The sequence below is a fragment of the Canis lupus genome, chromosome 5, assembly GCF_003254725.2.
Source record: "Canis lupus dingo isolate Sandy chromosome 5, ASM325472v2, whole genome shotgun sequence".
Taxonomy (NCBI): Eukaryota; Metazoa; Chordata; class Mammalia; order Carnivora; family Canidae; genus Canis; species Canis lupus.
In genome coordinates, this window is record NC_064247.1 from 52,966,562 (window position 1) to 52,993,840 (window position 27,279).

At 35.3% G+C, this 27,279-nt stretch overlaps 1 protein-coding gene across 4 annotated transcripts in view; it reads right to left on the bottom strand.

The window, feature by feature from the left end:
• PRKAA2 (protein kinase AMP-activated catalytic subunit alpha 2) overlaps nucleotides 1-27,279 on the bottom strand; it is a 67,527-nt gene that overhangs the window by 33,656 nt on the left and 6,592 nt on the right. For 3 of the 4 annotated variants that reach the window (XR_003128083.3, XM_025427768.3, XM_049110404.1), the window contains exon 2: nucleotides 4,780-4,921. Coding sequence is in view for 2 of the 4 variants with exons in the window: in XM_025427768.3 (XP_025283553.1) it covers nucleotides 4,780-4,921 (142 nt within the window). In the remaining 2 variants the exon portion in view is untranslated. Of the gene's footprint in view, nucleotides 1-4,779; nucleotides 4,922-11,917; nucleotides 12,064-27,279 lie in introns of all 4 variants that reach the window. The other variant, XM_025427769.3, reaches the window with a different exon arrangement.

Consider the following 27,279-nt stretch of genomic DNA (forward strand, 5'->3'; position numbering starts at 1 on the left):
TGAGCAAGTGCAAAGTAATGTCAAGGGCTTTAGAAAGGCTGACTGTGGTACAGAGAAGATGATACCTCGGGCAGCCCCAGTGGCGCAGCGGTTTAGTGCCGCCTGCAGCCGGGGGTTTGATCCTGGGGACCCTGGATCAAGTCCCATGTTGGGCTCCCTGCATGAAGCCTGCTTCTCCCTCTGCCTCTCTCTCTGTGTCTCTATGAATAAATAAAATCTTTAAAGAATTAAAAAATTAAAAAAAAAAAGAGAGAAGATGATGCCTAACTCAGATTTAGGGAGTAAAGCAGGTTTTCTAGAGTTAACCAATCGTCTATAAAGGCTGAGATCTAAATGGCAAATTGGAATTGGAAGCCTAGGGGAAGGGAGGTGTGGCTAAAGTTTTCCAAACAGAAACAATAGCTGAAGGACAACAAGCAAAAGATGATAATGACAATAAAAGCAGAGACAGACTAAAGAGATATTTAGGGAAAAGAGCTGTAGAATGCAATAAATTAACAAATTTATTTGTTAGAAATGAAGGAAAAGGAATTAAAGATGATGCCCAAATCTTAGGCTTAGAAAATTGCATGAATGGCATTTTTGCCCCCCCCTCAAAAAAAACCAAACAAACAAAAAAACAAAAAAACAGAACAGAAAGAAAAGTTTAGAAAAGAAAGAAAAGTTCAACTTAGTTTCAGATGATTCTATGACTTCACAATGGAAACATCCAATAAAGAGTTCAATAAATGCATTCAGGATTCAGGAGAAATAACTGGCCCAGAAATATAGTTTTGGAAATATTTAGCACAAAGATGACAAATGACAACCACGTAATAGATGGGGTCACCCAAAGTTGGTTCACTAACATTACACTAGCTCACAATGCTGAAATGAAATGCATCAATATTTAACGCCATGAAGATAAAAAAGGCCCATAAAAGAAAGGCTTAAGAGGAAAAAATGAAAAAGGAAAATTAGAAGACTGTGATGTTATAGAAACCCAGAGACTACAACATTTCAAGGTGGTAATGGTGAGCAATGTTAAAGAGCTGTCCAGAGGTTGAAGAAGATAAAAACTTTAAAAAGTAAACAGAGAAAACCAGCTCTACCAAATTAGAAAGTACTGATCTTTTGATTTGTTAAAGTGAAGTTCCCTAAGAACTATAGGGGGTAAGAAAAAACAAAGACGAAAATAAAATCAACAAATTCTAGTACATGGGAAAGTTTGGAGTTTCCTTTGAATCCTGTTTACTCCATTCAATTTTCTCCCAGTGGGATTTTACAATTTGAGTTAACAGAGAAATCATGCAATAAATACCCTACATTCTTGATTTTTGGTTTTCAAGCTTTCTTGCTAGAGAAACTAGAGGCCCATTCTGTAACAAGGGAACTATTCTTGGCAGTTAATCCAAGACTGTATAAAACAAACAAAACCACCAAAAGGATCAGGTCTCTCTCCCTGTTTAAATCACTAACACTCTTAGAGGTTATGTCAATAAGCTTGTTCTATAGCAAAGATACACGAGTGCTTTTTCTTTTTTTAATTCAGTCCGCAATTAAAGAGGCAATCTGGCTGAATGGATTAAGCTCAAGGCTGGAAGCCAGAAGCTTTAAAAATTAAATTCACCTCTGCTAATTACTTTCCAATCAACCCTGGGAACATTCTACATTTCTCTCACAAAATAGCAAATACTTAAATAATTCTAAGCCAGAATGAGATAATTAGCCAAACCAAAATTTAAAATTATAAATAATTATAAAAACGAAGGCAAGAAAACACTAGTAGATACGACATCAAAAATAAGTTTTTAAATCCTGACAGTTCCAACTGCTTACTAACAAAATCTGATTTGTGTTTGTGGTAACAGAACAGGAACTAGGACTCATACACTAAATGGGCAAAATTTCTCTGGGGTCTTTCAGGATTGGTATTCTAAAAGGGAAGAGGTCAAGGAATGAGGCAAATAAAGAGATCTCTCCCTTCACTCTCATTCTGGCATGTGATACTCTAATCTGGCCTCCCAGCTTTCTCCCTCCTCAAATAGGAAGTGGCTGCTCAGTAAGCAAGAGCAAAGAGATTTAACTTAGAAACCACTCGGTAACAAGAATAAAGTCGTTATTAACATGTAGTTGAAGTCAGATAAGACCTGTTTCAAGTAGGGGGAAAAGCAGTTAAGAATCATAAAAGTGGACCGAAATCAGCTTGTAGGTTGCCATCTCCTACTTTAGGCCAATGCTCATCAAACACCAGGCATTATACCAGTGCAAACACATCCCCATTTTAACATTAAGGAAACAAAGATTAGGAGAGATGAGTCACCAAGCTAGCAGGTGGTATTTTAATTCTTATGATAATCTTTAAAAACCTGCTTATTCTATACCTATTCTGGATCACCTAAAATGTAGGTCCTAAACAATAAGCTTGTAATCAATCACGTGCTGCTGTGTGATTTCAGAGACTTCATTTCTCATTTATGTTGATAAACAAGTGAACTTCACATGAAGATGAAAGGATACTGAAGCTCACTTTAGAATGCACTTCTCACCATAACAGTGTGAGAGCTGAGTCATCACTGCCACCCAACCGCACACCAAGCACCTCCAGAAAGCGCCTTCTTTGAACAGTTAGGCATATATTCATATGTTGGTAAGATACACCAAACAAACCAATTTGTAACAGTTCACTAACAATAAATGTAGCTAGTGCAAGTAAAGACTAAAGGCACATTCCCAAATCCAGCAATAATTGGATAATCCACTCATTTAAAGATTTCAAGAATGCTCCTGGGGAAAAAAAAGGGGGGGAGAGGGAAAAAAAAAAAAGAAAAGAAAAAGAATGCTCCTATATTAGTTTCCTACTGCTGCCATATTTCAAATTTGGTATCTTAAAACAACAAAAATGTATTATCTTGTAGTTTTTTAGAAGTCTGACACATCTCACTGGGCTAAAATCAAGGTTGGTAGCAAGGCTCTATAGGGAAATTATTATATTTTCCAACTTTAAAGACTGCCTACATTTTTTGGTTCATGGCCTTCTTCCTCTATCTTCAAAGTCAGCAACAGCCATTTGAGTCCTTCTCACATTTTATCACTCTGACCTCACTTCACTCTCAAATCTCTTTCTCTGAGTCCTCTGACCACCCCATTCACTTTTAATAACCACTGTGATTACCATCAGCACACCCAGAATATCAAGGAAAATCTCCCTATTCTAAGGTCAGCTGATTAGCAACCAATCCATCTATAACTTTAATTCCCCTTTGCCATGTAATGTAACATATTCAAAGATTCTGGAAATTAGGATATCTTGGGGTGGGGCATTATTCAGCCTTCCACAGCTACTATACTAGCCTTGTCAAAAGGCAAATAATGTACCTCTGCAGGCTATCAAATTGTTCCTCATTAACACTGACATCCAAAGACTGCTCACTAACAAAGTTCAGGGTAAATATAATGTCTGATTATAATGAACTAGTAAAAAAAAGCCTCAAAGACATTAATGATGATTTTTTTTTACAGTATATACATATGAACAGGCTTTCTCTTCAACATTACTTGAATCAAAATATAAATATGGTATTGGATGTCCTTCTACTATTAAACTAACCATGATTTGGTTTTTGGAAACCACCATTATTTATCACATTATACCCTAGATACTACTTTGAATTTCATTGACTTCATTCATTGTCTTTTATTCAAATTGTGAATTTATTTTGGTTTCAAAATAGGGTCGAAGCTCTAAGCATAATGGAGTTTATTACATCTAATTCTTTGTTTCTATGTACTTAAGTAACAATATACTAAAAATAATTATCCACAAATTTATTTTCTCCTTAAAAGGAATTTATATAACTTTGTTTTAAGAAAGACTGGAGAAAAGCATTAACAGCATGACATTTGGAGTCAGATATGAACTACTAGCTCTGCAAGTTACTGGCTTTTTGACCTTGGACACACTGCTGATACTCTTTAGACATGCAATTTCCTTATTTATAAACTGAAAACAATACTACCTACCCTATAGGCTTATCAAGAGGAGAAAGTGAAATTATATATGTAAAATGCTCAGCATACCTAGCCATTAGCAAGTATTCAACAAGATTAATATTTATTTTACAAAATTCTATCCAAACTTTAAGATGAAAAAGACAATTTCAGTGTTTAACATATGACATTTTCTCAGTAAATATTAAACTACAACTTTAAGTAATTTAAAAGAATACTGTTACATACTCAGTATCTACATTTTCTATGGGTCTAATCAATTTTAATTTATCTTTCATTATAATTAATCAACTATCAGTCCCTTCATATTTACTTATCTTTTAAGTTTGTAACTTGTCCTATCAAAAAGAAAAATTCACTTGCCTTCGTAAGAGCTTTGCTATCAGTAATCACAGTAATTACTGCAGTTTTGCAAGTATAATGGTGGATAACCTTTTAACAGTTACAGTCTACCTTTCTAAAAAGAAATCACTGTAATGTTAATGCAAAGAGACTTAGAAAAAAATTATAAAATGAATATCAAAGTCCTAAATGCCTTTCAAAGTAAATACTAGAGAAGAGTCAACTTTTAAGCTGCATTCATCACTTGAAAATAGTATCAAATTTGAAAAATGACTTAATTATAAACTAAAAATATGCAAGAAAGGATTGATAGAGGTTAAATACTTGCTGAAAATAAATATAAAAAATTTATACTTTTATAAAAAATTAAAAATAAACAATTAGTAAATTCATAGGAAATATATCACACAGTTGCTTTTTTACATTATCGCGTACAAAAATACTTACAGTTTGATAATATGAGGATGACGAAAGAGTTTTAGATTTTGAATTTCTCGTTTTATTTTTCCAACAACATCTAAACTGCGAATCTTCTGTCTATTTAAGATTTTAACTGCCACTTTATGGCCTGTCAATTGATGTTCTCCAACTAAAGAAAAGAAAAAGAAAAAACTTGCTGTCATAGCAACATAGTCATTTATTCATTCTTCCTTCCACTGTAACTCCAAATTTCTTCACTCACGTGTACCACTTTTATATCACTTATTGCAAAGAAGTTCTTTTTTTTTTTAAGATGTATTTATTTATTTATGATAGAGAGAGAGAGAGAGAGAGGCAGAGACACAGGAGGAGGGAGAAGCAAGCTCCATGCAGGAGCCTAACGTAGGACTCGATCCCAGGTCTCCAGGATCAGGCCCTGGGCTGAAGGGGGCGCTAAACCGCTGCGCCATCGGGGCTACCCAAAGAAATTAAGTTCTTTATACTTCTGTTTCTTCTACTAGAGTATGCACTCCTACAGGAAAGAAAATGCTTCTTAGTCTTCTCTAAATCATCAGTACCCAACAGGAGAAGTTCACTGAGTATTTGTGGAAAGGATCACAGAATTCTGTATTACTGCAAAAAAAAAAATAAATAAATAAAAATAACCAACTTTGGAACATCTTTTGGATAGGACAGAATTCACTATGTTTTGTTAATCTCTTCATTTCTTCATTTCTGGTTAATGTCAGTCATTGTATTTTAGAAGAATGAATGATTGCTGTAATAAATTAAAAACTTGTAACTGATTTCATTACTATTTTCATCAGAAAATACACATGTAGCCCTTATTTTATGGGGTTTTTGCCTTTTCCATAAAGCCTTACTATTTCCCCTTATTTAATGGAATCTCTACTTTTTTCAAACCCTCATAAGTATGTTTACAAAGCTCAAGTATCATTTATCATTTTAGGCTATTGTAAATATTTGTGATCTTAATAAATCATACAACATGAGCTATGAGCTCATATCCACCCTCACCTCAAGTAAGGCAGTCAGTATTCATCTGAATCTCCCACAAGCACATAGCACAGTATTATGGACATAATACATGCCAAATAAATGTATCTTGCATTAAATGAAATAATAGGCCTTTCTCTTTCATATAACACATTCATAGTATCCACACTACAAGTATTATCCAGATACTGCTCAAATGAAAAATCCCTCCACTAGAAATCAAATTTGTCAGCCTCCCCTCCTATTTCCCTCAATTACTATTCTAAATATTGACCATTCTCCTCACAATACCTAGTCAACCCTTGACGCCTTTCAGCAAATTCCCCTTCCATTTCTTTGGGGGGAAATGAAGTCCTTATGAGTGATTTCCTCTATCTTCAAGGCTTGATTATATCCAGATCTCTCTTTGCTCCAGTTTTAGATGTTTTCACCCTCCTCCTATTCAAGGCCAGTGTCATCAACTTGTGGCCTTGATCTCATCTCTTCTACACTTTCCTTATACTCAACCTTTCTCTTTTCTAATAGCTCCTTTTCCTTCGCCCATCAGTATCCTGTCCCAAATCTTTCATTTACCCTGCATCTTCCTTTAGTTTTGAACATTTGTTTCATCAACATTTCTCCAAACAGTAATGTACATTTATTGTCTGTTCCTCCTCCCTTTTCACTCTTCTAGTATCACTGCAATCTGGCTTCTGCCTTAACTCCTCTACTGAAACCAAATGGTCACAAAAGAACTGTTAATTATCAAGCCATGTATACTTTCCAGTTCTCAGATTGCTGTAATCTCTGTTGCAACTGACAACATTAATTACTCTCCCTTTTTGGTGGCACTTCTCTCTCCTGGTTCTTCTACTAACTCTCACATGGTCTCCTTTAGGGCTTCCACCTGTTCTTTAAAATGTAGTGTCCCCAAAGTAGGGGACAAACTCATAGTGTCCCCAAATCTATAGCCAAAGTAGATCCTTAAATTATCTAACCCATCTCTTATACCTCTGATGTGCCAAAGACTCTGCCCTCTTCTTCAAATTCACATTATCTCAATACTAGTATTATTCCATAAATACCTCAAATTCGGCTTGTTCAGAAGTAAACTCAGCATTTTCCGCCCCTTCCTCCACCAAACCTATGTCCTCTATTTCACTTGATGGCACACAGCCTATATGCTAAAAATCAAAGAATCAGGGGACAGTTTCTCCTAAATATTTCTTGGAGTCAAGTTTCAAATCATTAAAACAAATATGTTAATAACAATGATAGAAAATGACAATGACATTTATTGCTTGTTCTATCCTAAGCATTATTCTAAGTACTAATTACCCTGCTCACTCAACCCCACAATTCTATGAAGTATTATTATCCTCCATTGTAGAGATGAGAAACCTGAGGCAAAGAAAAGTAACTTATCCAAGGTGATGCAATACGAAGTGGCACAACATGTAATCTCAAGCTGCCTCACTTCAGTTCATAGGAAGCAAGTTTAACTAAACGTAAAAATGCCCCCATCCAAACAATACACACACGAAATGGGCTGACCTAGGAAGAACTGAGTTTCTTGTTATTAGAGATTATTTTTACCTTTATAACTTTCTCAAGTGGTAAATTATCATCTCAAAGACTTCAGTGAAGCTTGAAATTTACTTTGCTTACATAATAAAACAAACAAATTGGGAGCCATTATATGAAGGTCAAGCAATCTATCCTAAGATTCCAAAATATATCTCCAGAACTCCAAAAAAATATTATCAATTTCAGGGATTTTATTTTTTTAATTAATTTTTTTTAACTCCAGTGTAATTAACATATACTGTTACATTAATTTCAGGTATTCAATACAGTGATTCAACAATTCTACACATTACTCAGTGCTTATCATGCGAAGTGCACTCTTAATGTTCCTCACCTATTTCACCCAACACCCCCCTCTCCCCTCTGGTAACCACGAGTTTGTTCTCTGTATTTAACAGTCTGTTTTTGTTGTTGTCTCTTTTGTTTGTCTCTTAAATTCCACATATGAGTGAAGTCATATGGTATTTGTCTTTCTCTGACTGACTTCACTTAGCATTATATGCTCTAGATTCATCCAAGTTGTTGCAAATGGCAAGATTTCATTCTTTTTTTATGGCTGAGTCAATTTCAGGGACTTTCTACTCCATTAAAATAACCTAATGGTTTCTTGATGCCTGCATAGTTTAGTACTCACCTTTGGGAATTTCATATTACCCATACACTTGTCTGCAAGGCCTAAAAAATAGATCTCTCCTCAAATCCCAGCCTCAATAAAAGTAACCATAGCTGCACCCCCTTGTCAATACAAAAAAAAAAAAAAAGGTTCACTTCCTCCTTCCCTATTTGATAATTGAAACTACTGACTACTAAGAACATATACACTCTTTCCAGATCAAAGAAATAAGAGCAAAGACTCTAAAAAACAGATGGATTCTTTGTTTTTTAATGCCATATGCTTAAACCAAAAAACAAAGAAAATAGAAAGTGAAATTACTCAAAAAAAAATTTAATGACGAAGTATTACTTTGTCAACAAACTCAATAAAGCTACAGTATACAAAATCGATATGCAAAAATCGGTTGTGTTTCTATACACAATGAACTATCAGAGAAATTAAGAAAACAATGCCACTTACAATTTTATCTAAAGAATAAAATACTTAGGAATAAATTTAACCAAGGAGGTGAAAGATCTGTACACTGAAAATATAAGACACTGATAAAAGACACAATAGATATATCACACTCACAGACAGAAGAATTGTTAATGTTAAAATCTCTCTCCTACTCAAAGCATCCTACAGATTCAATGTGACCTCCATCAAAATTCTAATGGAGTTTTTCACAGAATCAGAAAAAAAATCCTAAAGTTTATATGGAACCACAAATGACCCCAAATGCCAAGGCAATCTTTTTTTTTTTCCCCAAGACAATCTTGAGAAAGAACAAAGCTAGCAGTTCCCAACCTCAAACTATATTCCAAGTTTTAAAAATCAAAACAGTCGAATACTGGCATAAAAATAAGACACATAGGTCAATGGAATAGGATTGAGAACCCAGAAATAAACCTATGCATATATGGGTCAATTAATTTTCAACAAAAGAGTCAAGAATATACAATGGAGAAAGGATAATCTCTTCAATAAATGGTGCTGGGTGGGAAAAGTAGACAGCCAAATATAAAAGAATGAAACTAGAACCCTATCTTACACATTACACACACATCAACTCAAAACAGATTATGAAGCCATTAAACTTCTAGAAGAAAACATAGGTGGTAAGTTCCTTGACGTAAGTCTTGATAATGATTTTTTTAGATTTGACCAAAAAAGCAATGACAGACAACAAAAGCAAAAATAAACAAGTGAGACTACATCAAACTAAAAATTTTTGCACGGAAAAGGAAACAAGATGAAACAGCAACTTACAGAATGGAAGAAAATACTTGCAAATCATATATCTGATAAGGGGTTAATATCCAAAATATATAAACAACTCTCAAAATTAAATAGAAAAAAAAAAACCTGTTTAAAAAATAGAGGAACAGGGGCAGCTGGATTGCTCGGTGGTTGAGCATCTGCCTTGGGCTCAGCTAGTAATCATGGCATCCTGAGATCAAGTTCCCATTAGGCTCCTTGCAAGGAGCCTGCTTCTTCCTCTATGTCTCTGCCTCTTTCTCTGTGTTCCTCTTGAATAAATAAAATATTTAAAAGAAAAAATAGAGGAACTGAATAAACTTCTTCCAAAGAAGACATACAAATGGCCAACAAATATATGAAAAGGTACTCAGGTACTCAACATCAATCATCAAGGAAATGCAAATCAAAAGTATAATGTATATCACTTCACACCTGCATTTTAAAATAGCTGCCACCAAAAAAAAAAAAAAAAAAAAAAAAACCAAGAGATAAGTGTTGCCAAGAATGTGAGAAAAGAGGAAACACACACTGTTGGTGGGAATATAAATTGGTACAACCACTATTTAAAAAACAGCATGGGGATCCCTGGGTGGCGCAGAGGTTTGGCGCCTGCCTTTGGCCCAGGGCGCGATCCTGGAGACCCGGGATCGAATCCCACATCAGGCTCCCGGTGCATGGAGCCTGCTTCTCTCTCTGCCTCTCTCTCTCGCTCTCTCTCTGTGACTATCATAAATGAATAAAAAATTAAAAAAAAAAAAAAGAAGTAAAAAACAGCATGGAGGTTCCTTAAAAAACTAATAGAAAACTATCATATGATCCAGCAATCCCATTTCTGAATATATACCCAAAAGAAAAAAAAATGAAAACAGGGTATCAGAGAAATATCAGCACTTTCATGTTCACTGCAGCATTATTCACAACAGCCAAGACACAGAAACTACCTACCTAGGTGTCTGTCAACAAATGAATAAAGATGTGATACATACATACACACACATACATACACACATTATTCAACCATGAGAAAGTAAGTCCTGTTTGCAACAATGTGGAAAGACTTTAAGGCGTTATGCCTCTCACTTACGAAATAAGCCAGATAAAAACAAACACGGCATGATATTGTTTATATGTGGAACCTTAAAGTCAAACTTGTAGAAAAGGGGAGTTTGGTAAAACTACAAACTTTCATCTATAAGATGAATAAGATCTGAGGATCTAATATAAAACTTGGTGACTATCGTTGAAAACACTATTATATAACTGAAATTTGCTAAGAGGAAAATTTAAATGTTCATACATGTATAAGATATATATATATTTAAGTATATTATTTTTATATATATATTTATAAACATAAAATGTGAGATGATAGGTGTGTTAACTAGATGGGAGAAATCCTTTTGCCACGTACACGTACATCAAATCATCATGATATACATTTTATTTTTTTTAAAGATTTTATTTATTTACTCATGAGCATCAGAGAGAGAGAGGCAGAGACACAGGCAGAGGGAGAAGCAGGCTCCATGCAGGGAGCCCAACACGGGACTCAATCCTGGGTCTCCAGGATCACCCCCTGGACTGAAGGTGGCACTAAACCGCTGAGCCACCCGGGCTGCCCACATGATGTACGTTTTAAATATCTTACAATTTTATCAATCATACTTCAATAAAACTGAAAAAAAAAACTTCTAAATGAAAGTAATTTGGGGGGTACCTGGATGGCTCAGTTGGTTAAGGACCTGCCTTCAACTCAGGTCATGATCTTAGGGTCCTGGGATCCAGACCCATATCAGGTTCCCTGCTTAGCAAGGGAATCTGCTTCTTCCTCTCCCTCTGCTTGCGTGCTCTCTCTCTCACTCACTCTCTCAAATAAATAAAACTTTTAAAAATAAATAAAAGTATTTTTTTAAAAAGCATTACTTTATGATATCTGAGGAAATAACTGACTCATTTATTTTTATATCTGAAGAAACTTTTCCCCATAAAGCACTGGAAAAGAAACGACATTATTCCTTGAAACAGGGATGCTGATAAACTAATTAGACATCTGAGATCAAGAGTCAAATGTATTGAGGGGAGCCCAGCTAGCTCAGTCAATGAAACATGCAACTCTTGAACTCGAGGTTGTGACTTCGAGTACCGTGCTGGGGGTGGAGACTGTGTAAAAATAAAATCTTAAAAAAAAAAGTGTCAAATACATTGTGAATGCCTCTTCTTTTGCTGAACTATATTAGTCCATATTGCCTAATAACTTAAGTGAATTAGTACTTAGTAATAATTAATTTAATCCAAATTATCTCATAATCATATTCTACCTGAAAGCCAAAGGAATATTTCTAAGAATATTGTAAGAAAAACAGATTTAAGACCAAGAATTTCTTCTGTATTATAACCATAAACTCTTCTAGGGAAGTAATTGGGGAAAAAAAAAAAAAAAAGGCTTGGATTCATCAGTTTTACTTCCATTCATTTACTCAATCTAAAAACATTTACGGAGTACTTTCCACATGCCAGGACTATGTTGATCAAATACACATGAAAAGAGAGGTTTAACAGGACTCCAATTTTAGCAAGGGGAAAAACATCAGCAATAAAGGAGCTAAAATAAATTCTGTATGGTATTAAATCCGTCTGCAGACTATTAGAGATACTTTGTTTGTAAAGGAAGAACACAGATAAGAGAGAACATTAAAAAAAAAAAAAATAGCAGGGGTGGGGCACCTGGGTGGCTCAGTCAGTTAAGCATCTGTCTTCAGCTCAGGTCATGATCCCAGAGTCCTAGGATGGAGCCCTGCATCAGGCTCCCTGCTCAGTCGAGAGTCTGCTTCTGCTTCTCCCTCTGCCTCTGCTCCTCCCCCCGGCTTATGCTGTCAAATAAATAAAATTTTAAAAAGAATTATCAGGGATAGACAAATCCACCATGATTTATCATGTATACAGAGTAAATATCCAGATGAATACAAGTAATAAGGAATGTTTATCCACGAAACAGCTATTTAAGGAACGCCTACTATGGTAAGCACTGCGCTAAACACTTAACAAGTGAACAAAGTAGTTCTGTCATACTGCTTGCTGGCACTCCCAGTGTTTATTCCACCCTTCCTTCCCAGACATACAGATTCCCAAATTACACCTGAGTTCACAGCTACCCAGAGCAGAGGCTGCATCTTAACATCTCTTTTAACTAGATGTGCCATATTACTATATCCTGGCCAAAAATAAGTAGAAAGGTCCCTCACAAGCTGCTTCTTCACCCTTCCTCCATCCTAAAGCCTGGAATTCCAAAGCCATCATCTTGAACCTTAAGGACAGGGTTAGGCAGGTGGGAGCAACAGAAGAGAGAAGCCCATGTTTTTGATGCCACTGGGTATAACAACATTCTAGCATCTACTCAGACTGTTAGAAGAAAACAAAGTACTATCTTGTTTAAGTCACTCTTTTTTTTTTTTTTTTTGAAGATCGCTGCCATTCACAGCTGAATTGAATTAATTCAGTATTTAGTATACTTTATTATTTTTTTTAAAGATTTTATTTATTTATTCATGATAGAGAGAGAGAGAGAAAGAGAGAGAGAGGGGCAGAGACACAGGCAGAGGGAGAAGCAGGCTCCATGCAGGGAGCCCGACGCAGGACTCGATCCCGGGACTCTAGGATTGCGCCCTGAGCCAAAGGCAGGCGCTAAACCACTGAGCCACCCAGGGATCCCCAGTATTTAGTATACTTTAAAACTCAAAAGTTTTGAACTTCAGATTTGTAATTTTGCTGAACTACCATCCATGAACTAACAGAAATAAATTTATAGCCCACACAATTTCTTGGGTAAATGAATTCTACAAATTTACCACTCATCATGTTCCACTATGCTTTTTCTAAATCACAGCCAAATTACACAAAATATTCTTCAAAGCTATGGAACTTCGTGGGAAAAAAAATCCATACTTACACTATCTATGCTTTTTAGAATTTTATATTTGATAAGGTGAAGAGCTGTCATACAGAAGAATGAAACTGATTTATATTGTTCAAGAAGAACTAGGAATAATTGACAGAAACTCTTTCAACGAACAGTCACCTGCTCTAGGAATCCTCTTTTTCACTACTCCAGCCTATACTGAAAACTAACCCCTACTCAAGAAACTTTCCTACTTAACACTGTACCCTATGTGTACCTTTTTTAAAGTCATTTTATTGAAGTTTAAAATATGTCCATCTTATATGGTACCATGAATTTTTGCAAATATGGTCATGGAATTATCACTAAAATCAAACGTAACTCATTTCCATCATCATGTAAAAACTCCATCATGCCCTTTTGCAGTCAGGCCCCTTCCCCCATCCCCAATTCCTGCCAATTATTGACCTGTTTCCTGTTACTATAGTATTTTTCTGAACATTGTATAAATGAAACCATGTGGTACATAACCTTTCAACTCTGGCTTCTTATGCTTAATGCTTTTGAGATTTGCCCACTTTTGTGGATTTTTTCTTTTTGCATTTATCAGCAGTTTATTCTATTTTATTGCTGAGTAACGTTCCATTGTATGTGTATCACACAATGTGTTTATCCATTCACCAGCTGATAGTTTCCAGCTTTTGGAGATTATGAGTAAGTCTGCTATTTGTGTCTGTAGTGAGGGTGGGTAGGTGAGGCCAATGTGTCTTCATTTCTTTTGAGTAGATTTCTAAGTATTGGATTGCTGGGTTGTATGGTAAATTTATATTTAAACTACCAAACTGTTTCCCAGCATTGTGTACCATTTGTATTCTCACCAGTGGTATATATGAGTTCTAGTTCGTTTTTTCCCAGCACTTGGTTTGTCAGCCTTTTTTTTTTTAATTTTAGCCATTTCACTAGGTGTGTGATAGCTCCTAATTTGTATTTCCCTGATGATTCATGCTGTTGAACATCTTTTCATGTGTTTATCAGACACCCATCTCTTAAGTGTCTATTCAAATCTTTTGCCAATTTTTTAAAGTTTTTTAGTTCCAGTTAGTTAACATACAGGGGTAATATTAGTTTCAGGTGTACAATATGGTGATTCAACACTTCCATACATCACCTAACGCGCATGATGACAAGTGCACTCCTTAATCTCCATCACCTACCTCCCCTATGGTAGCCACCAGTTCGTTCTCTATAACTAAGAGTCTATTTTTTGGTTTGCCTCTCTGGGGTTTTTTTACCTTTGCTTACTTGTTTCTTAAATTCCACATATGAGTGAAATAATATACTGAACATACCTTTTTCACAGGCTGTGTAACACTAACACTTGATTCTCAATTAATCTCTCAATAGTAGATAGGAGGGGGCTGAAGGTCAGGTCTCCTGTAGTCTTTGCCTATTTCAAGGGACAAAGCTACTGGCAATAACTACCAAGCCTGGAAAATGGGACACAGAGAAGTTAAAAATTTGCCCACAGTCGTTCAGCTATGAAGCGGTAAGGCCTGGATTTAAAGCCAGGAGCATGTACTGTCCAATATTCAAACAGAAGAAGCTCAGCCATTTGTCAGGATTACCATTAGATAGATTCCTGCATTAAGTTACAGATTGGACTACATCAAGCCTAATTCCCCTTCCAACTATAAGATTTTTCTAATTATATCCCTAAAAATCATTCCACACTGAAGGATATAAGTCTTTTAAACCAGTCTAGTTTCCTGATGATTTCAGTTGTCATTTTCTAGATGTTTTCCAGCTCTAATACATTTTTCTGTATGCACAACATGCAGGACTTCATGTAACTGTGTTAGGTACTACATTATTCCATATTAATTCATAGTAACTACTTCCTCATTCAATTTTATTATTAGTATATCTAGTAAAACAAAAGGAACAATTATGAAACAAAGTATTATTTTAGACCTGAATTATGATCTATTTCTCTGCTAAGCTCAAATAAAAGCAAAGGTTTGTCAATTGTCCCTCTGCTGTAAAGGTCACGGACATACTATATAATAATTTGAACTATACCAGTAAAGTTTCAGTCTGCAAAAAAAATTAATTTTATACACTTCACAGCACAAACAGCTACATGTGATATTTCCTATGCTTTTACAAAGCCCCTGACCTAATGTACTAAATTTGTTTGTAAGTTTCTTTTTTGGCACTTGAAAAGTATTAGCCTAAACAAGTAATATCAAATCTATCACCATATTACTGAATATAACTGAAGAAGTTTCCTAAAACTTTCAGGGTACATTTGCAATGACCTGACTTAAAATTTAGGCTACAAAAATGTACATTAAATTCATCAGGAGGGTCTTCAAGTGAAAGCACAGGAGAGACTACAAAAGAGATGGGCATTATCCTTCAACGTGACTACAGGATTTAATTGCAACCCAGATCTTTCTCAGAAGCATGCACAAACTTCAAATAGCAAGCTCCTATGTAATTTCTAGTGGGGGTTATTTGAGGATAGTTCATGATTCTTTCCCACTAATCTGAGGACAACCAGCAGCTGTAGGTCTATGTATATGCACACATGCTAAACATTTTTAAATACATTACTTCATTTTAACTTTATAACAACTGTGAGAGGAAATTTTATAGGAAACTGAGGCTTATAAACATTAAAAATGACTACAAATGGAAAAAATCAGTATTTAAATCCAAGACTGTCTGATTCTAAAACCTATGTTCTTAATAATTATATACTGATTACAAAGTACAGTGCATCCCAGATTTCACTCAATGTCTAAAATAATACTATTATATTAAAAATACTACAGTATCTAAACACTGTATGCAAAAATGACTTGGGTTTGGGTGCAGTGGGACCCAGAATTCCAAAATGAGATGGTAGGGACATAACTCTTCTAGTTATAGTGGAATATTTTACTACCCTAGCTATAAGGCTCCTTTCATGGATCTAACAATTTTAGGGCAAGACCTTGAAACTGGCCTTAGTAAGGAGCGGGGCGGGGGGGGGGGGGGGGGGTTGGGGATATACTATGAAATATTCAAGAGCAAGAAAGATTAGTCTTCTATACATCCTCCGGGTACAGATACTGCAAGCTGATTGAAATAAAAAGCAAAGGGAAGATTTCAACAATTTTTTATAATGGTGTTGGACAGAAGTTCTGAGACACAGGTCAAATTATGGTAGCACCAAAATGAAGGTTCTACTGATACTAGGAAGCTGAAACCTATCCTAGTATGTTTTTTAAGATTTTATTTATTCATGAGAGATAAAGAGAGGCAGAGACATGGGCAGAGGGACAAACAGGCTCCCCACAGGGAGCCTGACGCGGGACTCCATCCCAGGACCCCGGGATCACGACCTGAGCCAAAGGCAGATGCTAACAACTAAGGCATCAGGCATTCCTGTTCTGTACTCAGTTGGAAAATTGGGATGAGGAGGTAATCTGAATGACTAATATAATAGTAGAGGCTTTGTTTAGTTTCATAGATATATATACAGTATTTCCGTAATACATATTTAGGCATCTGCCTACCTTTCTAATATCATCTTTCACCATTCCTTCACCTCAAATGGTATACTTTAGTCATTTACAACCATTTTGATTTCACCATCAGGGCTCTGCTTTCCATTTCCAAGGCTAACATATATCTAGCTCATGATAAGCATTCAGTAAATTTCAGTGGAATTTTATTGAGTATAATAAACAAATTCAGTTAAACATGTGACCCAACTATGTCCCCAATCGCCCATCTCCAATGTTTCACCTGTCCAAGTTTCATTTGTCTTTTGAAGTTTACCTCAAGTACCATTCCAGTAAGCATTCCCTAAGCAACACCTCTATCCACCCCTCCTGCCAACAACTCAACTGTCTGTATTAAATGACCCTCCAATGTACAATCACAGCTCCTCTCCATGATGGCACTTAACATCAAGTGCTGTAATTACCTATTTTTTGTTGTTATTGATCTCCCTCATTCAGTAACTATTTTCTGTATGGACGGAATGCATGACTGACATTAATATTTAGTTGTTTGAACATACAATTTAAGTTTCATACACTACTCGTATTGCAGCTTTAGAATTTGAGAGGGGAATTCAAATTGGGTGTACTAATCTCTTATATCTGAGAAAAACAAGTATCTGTCAGAGAAAAGGTATTATCTGTACATTCTCAGTCCCAAGGAATCCTTTGTGGTATTATAATCCAGGAGCTCCTAAAAGTGGAGAAGTATTGATAGAAGAAGGAATAACCATCAGCACCAGGACTGCAATTTACTTAAAGCCTAGGCATTTCAGAAGAAATCAAATGTCTTCCAGGAAAATAAATTTGGAAAAGAAGAGACGTAGCTGGTCAATAAACACATGAAAAGATGCTCAGTAGTTTTAGTCACCAGAGAAATGTAAATTAAAACCACAACATATGATACATGCCCACCCAGCAACAATTAAAGAGACAGCCCCAAGCATTGGTGAAAACACAGACTAACTGCAAGTTTTCTATTGCTGGTGGAAATATAAATTAGTGCAAACACTTGGAAAAAGTGTAAACTGGTGCAGAAACATGTAATGACTACCAAAACTGAACATGTATACTCTGGCTCAGTGATCCACTCCTAAGTACATAACCAACAGAAATGTTTAAAGAGTTCTCAAGGCTTTGAGATGTTTATAAAAAGTTCTCTATTCTGCTGGTCCATGGACTTACACTTTCAGTAGCAAAGATCTAAGAAATGGAAGGAAAAGTACAGGGTGCTGTAGGATAGGAACCAGAGTGGTTCTCCAAAAGCAGGATGAAAGCAGACAATTCTGGGGCTCAGGAAGTAGAGCAATTTGGAGAAAGGTGGCTATTGTCAAAAGTATTTCTCAAAGGCATATAATAATAATAATAATATTGATGCTTGTAGCATAGTGGGCACTTTGTATGTATTTGTATGCCTGCATGTGTGTTAAGTTCTTTATACACATTTTCTTATTTAAATGATACAAGGGTTTTTGTGGAGAAAACTGAGGATCACAGAACTTAAGAAACTTACTCAAAATTCATATATAAGAAGTTAATGCTAGAACTGTGATTCAAGTATCTTGCTATCTCCAGAGCTATTCTCAGGGGGGGCGGGGAGGGGGCAGAGTTTGCACCTCTCTCAACACTTGAACTAAAGAAAAATACAACAAAATCCTTTTCTCAAAGACAAACCATATATTCCAAATAAAAATTAATTTTTTAAACCTAGTTATACTCCAGAAAAAAAGAGATTCTTCTCAAATTCAAGTTGTCATAAACCTTTCATATTTAGAAAGCTTATTTCTACATTACTTTGAGCAAATGACTATGTACAAAAGACACATCTGCCTAAACATGTAACAATCATTAGCTGAGAAAAAACATTTGACCAAATTCGTAAACAACAAAAAAGATATTTATCAAGGATATGATTATTCCTGAACAGTAATTTCATACTTACAAATGCAGAATATTATCCTAACCAACTTTATAAAGATCAAAGATTTTTTTTTAATATATATATATTTTTTATTTACTTATGATAGTCGTACAGAGAGAGAGAGAGGCAGAGACACAGGCAGAGGGAGAAGCAGGCTCCATGCACCGGGAGCCTGACGTGGGATTCGATCCCGGGTCTCCAGGATCGCGCCCTGGGCCAAAGGCAGGCGCCAAACTGCTGCGCCACCCAGGGATCCCCGATCAAAGATTTTTAAAGCAGCAATATACTGTGTGTTTACAATATTGTGAAGTTCACAAGTGTAACTCTACAAGACAAATGAAAAAACAAATTTCTAATGTTATGTTAGCGGGAACTTGTTATACTTTCACTCAGATTCAAAATAACTTAAATAAAAATAAATATGTACTCTAGAAAACTATGGCTGAAGATTCAATAAGTAGCCCTAGTAATGACGAAAATCTGAAATGCAAAGTAGAAAAAAACAGTACTTCCAAAATGTTTATGGTTTTGAATATGTATATCTATACAGTAATATATTACGAATAGAAAAAAAAGATATATATAAAAATTTGTGAAGCAGCATTATTCATAAGAGCCAAAATGTAAAAACTACCCACAGGCCCATCAATATCAGAATGGATAATAGGGGTGACCAGGTGGATGAATCGGTTGTGCATCTGACTCTTGACTTCAGGGTTGTGAATTCAAGCCCCGCACTGGGCTCCACACTGGGAGTGTTTAAAAAGAAAAAAAGGATAAATAACGGTAGAGTCTTAAAGTAATACTATACAGTATTGGGAATTAACAAATTAGAACTACATTCTGCAACATGCATCAGACATAACCTCAAGTGAAAGAATCCAGGCACAAATAGACTGTTTCTATTAAGTTTAAAAATAGGTGAAACTAACTCATGGATAGTAGTTACCCTTGGTGGGGGTGGAGGATGGAAACAGTAACTAAAAGTGGGCACAAAGTGGGGGCTTGTGGGACACTGGTCATTTTTCGTCTTTAAGCAGCATGTGTTTATTTTGAATATTGATTGAGCATTTAGGTAACAAAATGTATGCACTTCTTTGCATATGTGGTACAACTTAATTAAAAAGTTAAGAATGTTTGGATAACACTCTATCCACACTTAGGCTATGCCAGGTCCAAGAGACACCATATGTGTCAGCGAGCAGGGCTCTGACAGGCAGCAGTCATCCTTATTATATTGTCACTGTGGAGTCAGGAGAGTCACCTGAAGCACATACATTCTGACCTCTACCATCACCAGACTTCTGCCAAAATAATACAAGGCTCCTTTCTTCTTCACGCATGGTGAAACAAATACAGACTCTGCTTTTCTCCAAATTTCCTTTCCCTGGAAACTCTTTAAAGTTTTCTAAAGGATAGTTCTGAACAGGAAGCAAAAAAGTTTATTCCTTTTTATCTACCATTGATTAAACAAGTACCATTAAGTGCTTTATATACAAATCTTATTTAATTCCCAGAACTCTGTATTATACCCAGTGTATAGATGAAGGAATTAGGAATTAGACAACAGTGAGTGGCAAGAAGGTATATCTGCCTGCAGTGCCCAAGCTCAAAATTCACACTATTTTACCTCCCAACAACCAGCCTCTCTTGATTATAACCGAAGAGTGCTTAGTGCATGTTAATCCATTTATCTCCTGAGCATGAGTTGAGAAATTAGGGCACTGAAAGGATGAACCTAGTAGTGACAGGCTAAGGAAGGAGAGACAAAGGACGAGAATAATCAATGAGAAAAATTGCTGTGTTCTGTCAAAATGCAGGCTGGTGTAGAGCTGTGGCCTTTACTGTGGATTAGACAGACTAAAAGTATTCATCAAAAGCTGCCAAATGTCAAGAAAATAAAACACAGACTAAAATAGTCCCCCCCCCCAAAAAAAAACAAACAAAAAAAACAATAAAATAAATAAATAAAACAGTCCCATAAGACAGTATGTAATATGCACTCCATTTTTATTGTGAGAACAAATTCATATCCTTGAAGATTTTTTTCTCCTAGTTGTGTTTACCCTCTGTTGGTCTGAGCATCCATTTGTTCATTTACTCACTTGACAAATATTTTCTGAGTACCTAATGTGTACCAGGGATTCCTCCACATGCTGAAAATATAGGTATAAATGGAACTTACATTCAGGTGGAGAATACAAACAATAAACATATAATGGTAATATGGAGAACAATGAACATAAAGTACAAGCGACAGGGTGGAGGTGGGAAGATGTACTATTTTTTTTTTTAGATGTACTATTTTAAATAGATCAGGAAAGCCTGAGATGTGAACAAAGACTTGTTCTTCAGCTAACTTCTTTGACAATTGATTACATGATATGCTGTATTCAGCTTCGTTTCTAAAACTTATGTTTTTACTGGCTTTACGTTGTAAAAATGTTAAAGTATTTCTTTAAAACTTAATTCAATCAAGAATTTCACAGAAGAGTCAAATTACTTTTTACATAATCATATAAGATGAATCATTTACAGAGAGTCAGAAAAAAACAGTTCCCCGGTACAGAACAGATTTTAAACTGCCGGAGAAAGTATTAACATTCATGTCAGAGAAAAGATTTAAAAAAAACATTCATAGTTGTCCTCACTCCATGTGAATCTTCCAGATTCTTCCAGAAACACTCTCAAAGCTGCTTAAACCATTCCCTCTCTTATGTCTTTCCAATTCTGGTCCTTATGTGTCTATTTTCTTTATGTGTTTCTCTTATTCTACATGCTTTGTCTCATTCACCCTCCTTTCTTTTCCTAACTTCAAACACCTCCCTTTCTATGCCCATCAACCGCCCCTAACTGAACAATTTTTTGTTTAATATATTTACTGAACATAGTTTTCTGTTCCATAAAATTTCTTTTTAGGGTAAAACTGTTGGGGGCACCTGTCTGGCTCAGTCAGTAGGGCCTGCAACTCTTGATCTCAGGGTTTTGAGTTCAAGCCGAACATTGAGAGTACAGCTTACTTCAAAAACAAAGTAAAATTGTGGAATGACTTAGCATTCTCTCCAAAACAAAATGAGAACCTAACTACTTTTTATCTCTAGGGCCTTTCAGTATTATTTCAGTGGTTACCCCAGGGATTACAACATGGATCTCTGACTTTCCAGAATCTAGAATAAATTAGTATCTTTATCGTTTCTGAGACAATCAAGAACTTTAGGACACTTTTGCTCTGCGTTTCCTCTTTTTCTGTTGTTGTATTTTATTCCTACATATATTTTAAATCTCACAAAACATATTATTTTGTATAGTCAGTATCTATTTAGTTACCCACATATTTGCCCTTTGCAATGTTCTTCATTTCCTCTTGCTTCCATTTGGGAAAGCATCATTTTCTTTCTGCCTGAAAGAATCCCCTTTGGTGTTCCCTTTACTGTAGGTCTGTGATGACAAATTCTCTCAAACTATGCTTATCTGAAACGCATTTTACCTTTACTTTTGAAAGGTAACTTTGTTGGGTACAAAATTATAGGCTGGTGGCTCATCTCTTTCACCTCTCCAAAAATATCATTTTACTATTTCCTTGCTTTGTTGAGAAAATTGGCTTTATTGTTCCTTTGAAAACAATCAAGTAAGTAATCTTAATATCTTCTCCCATTTCTGCATAGACAGATGCAGTCCATTCCAGTATAGGAAAGCCTCAAGCAAAGGGAACCAGTTTTAAGCAATTTTCCAATGAAGTACCTAGGAATGATTTGCCTGTATTTATTGTTTGTGGTTCATAGACCTCTGAACCTGTGGCTTAAATTGCTTACCAGTTTTGTTTGGTTTTTTTTGTTTTAAGATTTTATTTATTTATTCATGAGATACACAGAAGGCAGAGACATAGGCAGAGGGAGAAGCAGGCTCCATGGAGGGAGCCCAATGTGGGACTCAATCCTGGGACTCCAGGATCATGTCCTGAGCCAAAGGCAGACGCTCAACCACTGAGCCACCCAGGCATTCCATGCTTGCCAGTTTTGGAAAACTTTCTGCTATTATCTCTTCAAATACTACTTCTGCTTCATTTCCCCTCTCTCTTCCCTCTGAAACTGCATAGTGTCCACTCTCTACAATCATCAGTAGTCTTAGGTTCAGAATAACATTTGTGCTCACAGGACACAATAGGTAGCAATCTAATACCAGTTTTACATAGTTTTTTAGAGGATTTAGGACTAGAAACACAGCATATCAGTATGGCTGAATCAAACACATTTTTGTCAGGCGTTCTTAAAACATCTAATCCCTGCTTCCCAGATCCCACATCACACAGAGTAGGTTATAGGGGATGACACTCATATGGATGGATACAACCTATTCCGGCATTTGTAGGTCTCAAATAGAAACCTTATCAAATAAGTAACTATCCATTCACGCAGCTTCTAAGCCTCCCACAAGGGGTGCATTAAGTTAGAAAAGACATCATAAAGGGAAGTTGGAATAGCTTTTTCTGTGTAAGTTTTATGCTGCTGGAACAATGAAGTAATAATATAGTTCCTTGGAGTATTTCATGTCCCTTCAGAGACCTCCTAATCCAGATGCAATTCAACAATCACAGGTCATTTTCAAAATAATGACTGGAGTGTGATAACAGAACTGAGAAATCACATTATCTTGGTATACGTTGAGAAACTATATTAAGTGAAGGTAAACCTGACATTATCTTTCCACAGGGGAAAAAAAAATCTTAAGCCTACAAAGAACTTTCTCTCTACAGGTTCCAATAATACATGTTAGACTTTTCACTGTATTTCTATAGGTCTCTTACACTTTCTATCATTTTGTCTACCTATGCTTCAGTCGGGATAGTCCTTCTGACCTATCTTCTAGTTCACCAATTCTCTATTCAACAGAATCTAATCTGCTATTAATACATCCATGGAGTCCTAACTCAATTATTATATATTCCAGTCAGAGAATTCTATTCATTCATTCATTCATTAAGATTCCAGATCTCTGCTAAAATTTTCCACCTTCAACATATTAATCACAATTAAAGCCCATGTCTGGTAACTTTAACATCTGAATCACCCATGAGTATGTTCCTATTATTATCTTGGCCTTGTCTCCTAGAATTAACACTGTAAATGAAAAAAACTGTAGAAGCTCCAGCTGATTTGATTTCCCCCAAGATTATAAAGATAGGAGGCAGATCATCTTAATAAGTATGGAATTAAGCTGATCCTAAAAAGGATTTCAGTTCTCAGAGGGCTGCAACCAGAAACCCAAGTGTTTACCAGCAGCTCTCCTCCTTGATAAGTTATGAACCCCAACTGCTTTCTCCCCAGGACTCAAATTCTGCTGTATCTTTTCTGCCTTTTAGCCATCATTGTCTGTTTGGCTGCTTACATACCCCAATTACAAATTAGCAAGTGACTCAAATAGAAAAGCCAAACAAAATATCAGATTCACTCCAACACATTTTTCTTCTCACTGGGAAGATACTGACCACCCAAGTCCTGGCTGACTTCAAAAAGATTTTTGTATTTTCCCCAGGTTTTCTAATTGTTCTTGACTAGAAGGTTGATTTGATACAAGTCTGAAGTCATAGCAGGTGTGGAAGTTAAACAAATTAGAGAAATTATTTATGCAATAACCAAATATTGAAATTAAAAAAGATTTTATAAATTATTCATGCCAACCTTCCATTCAAAATTGAAATTTTGTGGGGTGCCCAGTGGTGTCAGTTGGTTATGCATCTGCCTTTGGCTCAGGTTATGATCTCCCGGTCCTGGGATCGAGCCCTGCATCAGGTTCCCTGTTCAGCAGGGAGTCTGCTTGTGCTTCTTCCTCTGTCCCACCCACCCTGGTCATACTCACAATGCATGCTCTCTCTCACTTAAATAGATCTTTAAAAAAAAAAAAAATGGAATTTTGTGCTAAGAATCTTGATAACCATGTAGGATCTAAGTAAATATATCAACAACAGAAATCTAATTGATCTGGAGTACAAGTTGCACCATTCTTAAACAAGCTTCTTGATAGAAAGATCCTCATTATTCTGGATTATAATTTACCCCCCTACAATATTCACCCATTAGTCACAGTTGTATCCTTCAAAACAACACTGAATATGGTGACTCCTTTTTCTAGATAATGGTACTTAAGCTACTTAAAAACAACTATCACACTTAAAATACATTTTCTATAGTATTAAAAAATGTTTACCCTATCTCACATGACATTCTTTTGGGGCTTTCCACATTGGTCATTCTCTGAATAAAATATAATTGCCTAAGTCTTTCAAATTGTAGTGCCAAGAAATGAACTCAATATTCAAAATGTAGCTTAATCCAAAGTACAGCAGGAACTATGCTACCTCTAAAACTACCAACTAATATACATCTATTTAAAAAAAAAATATATATATATATATACACACACACACACACACACACACATCTATTTTGGGCAGCCCCAGTGGCTCAGCGGTTTAGCGCCACCTTCGGTCCAGGGTGTGATCCTGGAGACCCAGGGTTGAGTCCTCTGTTGGGCTCCCTGCATGGAGCCTGCTCCTCCCTCTGCCTGTGTCTCTGCCTCTCTCTCTCTCTCTGTGTGTCTCTCATGAATAAATAAATAAAATCTTTACGAAAAAAAATATATATATACATCTATTTTCCATCCAATAACAATTTTTACATTTAAAGCATTCAAATATATACCTTCTAACCTTATGGTCTGTTGAAACTCCAACATCTCAGGAACCACTATCAATTGTTCTACTTTTACACACCTATTTTTCATTTTTAACTTAAGTGCTAGATTTGACACTTGTTCCTATTAAATTTCACCTTCTTGGTTTTTGCCTAGCAATCCAAGGGTCAATATAAATTTAAATTCTGCTTCTGTAATTTGTCTATTAATTACTTCATCAAACTTTGTACCATCTCAAATAGGAAATATTACTATCCTCATTAAATAGAGTCAATGTCCAAGATTTCCCTTTAGGGTGACATCTAGTTTCCTTGGGAATAGTTATTCAGCAGCAATAAATCATATATAGCACATTTCTTCATCTTATCCACAAAGCTACCATAAAGACAAAGTCAAATTCTTATTGAAATCAAGTTTGCAGCATACAGTATACCTGTTATATTAAGCTGTGAATTAGTAGAGCACTAAGTACAGCCTGGTGTAAATCTGAATAAAAGGTGGGTTTATCATATATTTGACTTATAATTCAAATGTGAGACAAGACTCCCTTAAGTAAATTCTCGATAAATATTTCCCACTTTGTTTTAAATTAGTAAATCATCTGCAGTAATATTGCCACATTTTTAACACTGGTAAAAATATTTTGCTTTAAATCCAACATGACTAAATACAGTAAATGTTAAATATATATTGGTCTTATTATTTTATTAAGTCTGGGAGAAGTGAATTATGGAATACTCAAACACATTTAAAAAGACAATGAAATTAACTAATATTGGGGTGCCTGGATGGCTCAGTCAGTTAAGTGTCTGCCTTCAGCTCAGGTCATAATCCCAGGCCCCTGCTGAGCAGGGAGCCTACTTCTACCTCTCCTCCTCACTCATGCTATCTCTCTCTCTCTCTCTCTCAAATAATAAAAATCTTTTAAAAAATTAATATCTTGGTATTTATTAAGTAAAATAAGAATTTGGAAAAAAATTTATGGTACATTTAAAATTTTTAATTCCACGATTTTCAATTACAACTGCTAGATAATTAAAACTAATTTCTAATTCAGAGTTGAATGATGTTAAATGAGAACATATGACTCATGTTTTTTAATATAAAATTACATGAATAATATAAAGAAAAAATTCTGAAAAAAGTATTTTAATAATACATTGGCATTCAGAATGTGACATGTTTACTCCAAGAATTGATCATTTTCTTTGACTATATAAGAGATTGTTTTAAAAAAAAAAATCTAAGGGCAGAATTAAAAGGATTACCACTTTAAAAACAAAGGCACCGCCTAAAGAAATATGGTGAAATTTATCAGAGGCAAGGCAAACATGGTTAAACATAAGACAGCACTTAAGTAAGAATACTGTTCCCTTGAAAGGGTGAAAAGTTTCTATTATTAGCAGAGATAAGAGCTGCCTGAAATTCTTTCCTTAATACTCTATACTAAAAATAGAATGGTTCACTGCATTTCAAAATAAACACATCACTTTATATATGATTTCAATCATTTAATAGATAAAAATCCACTCAACCTGATTCAAGGTGCTCTTACATTTGTATCTAATACATGTACTAGGTAAATTGGCTCTCTTATTTATAACATTTTCAATGTTTTAGGAGTCTTGTGCCACCCACTTACTCATTATCTCTTAAAGCATTTGAGATTAAATCTTCTGCTAGATCAAAGTAAATTATCAGCTTAACTTATAAAAACTACTAAAAAAAATAAATAAATAAAATAAAAAAATAAAAACTAACTACTTTCTCTACAAAATATTTTCCCTATCATCAATGAAACTACAGGAGTCTCAGAAGAATAAATGGACAGTGTCACCATTACAAATACTACTAAATGCTTAAAGGAAAACTAACATGGATGACAAGATAAGTGAATATTTACCTATTTTTTGAGAGATCACTGAATTGATTTTGATTAACACTAACCTTCTAGTACTTGACAAGAAATATAACTTCATTATTTGGAACAACTGTTTAACACTCACTTCTAATTTGCATAATTTTAAAA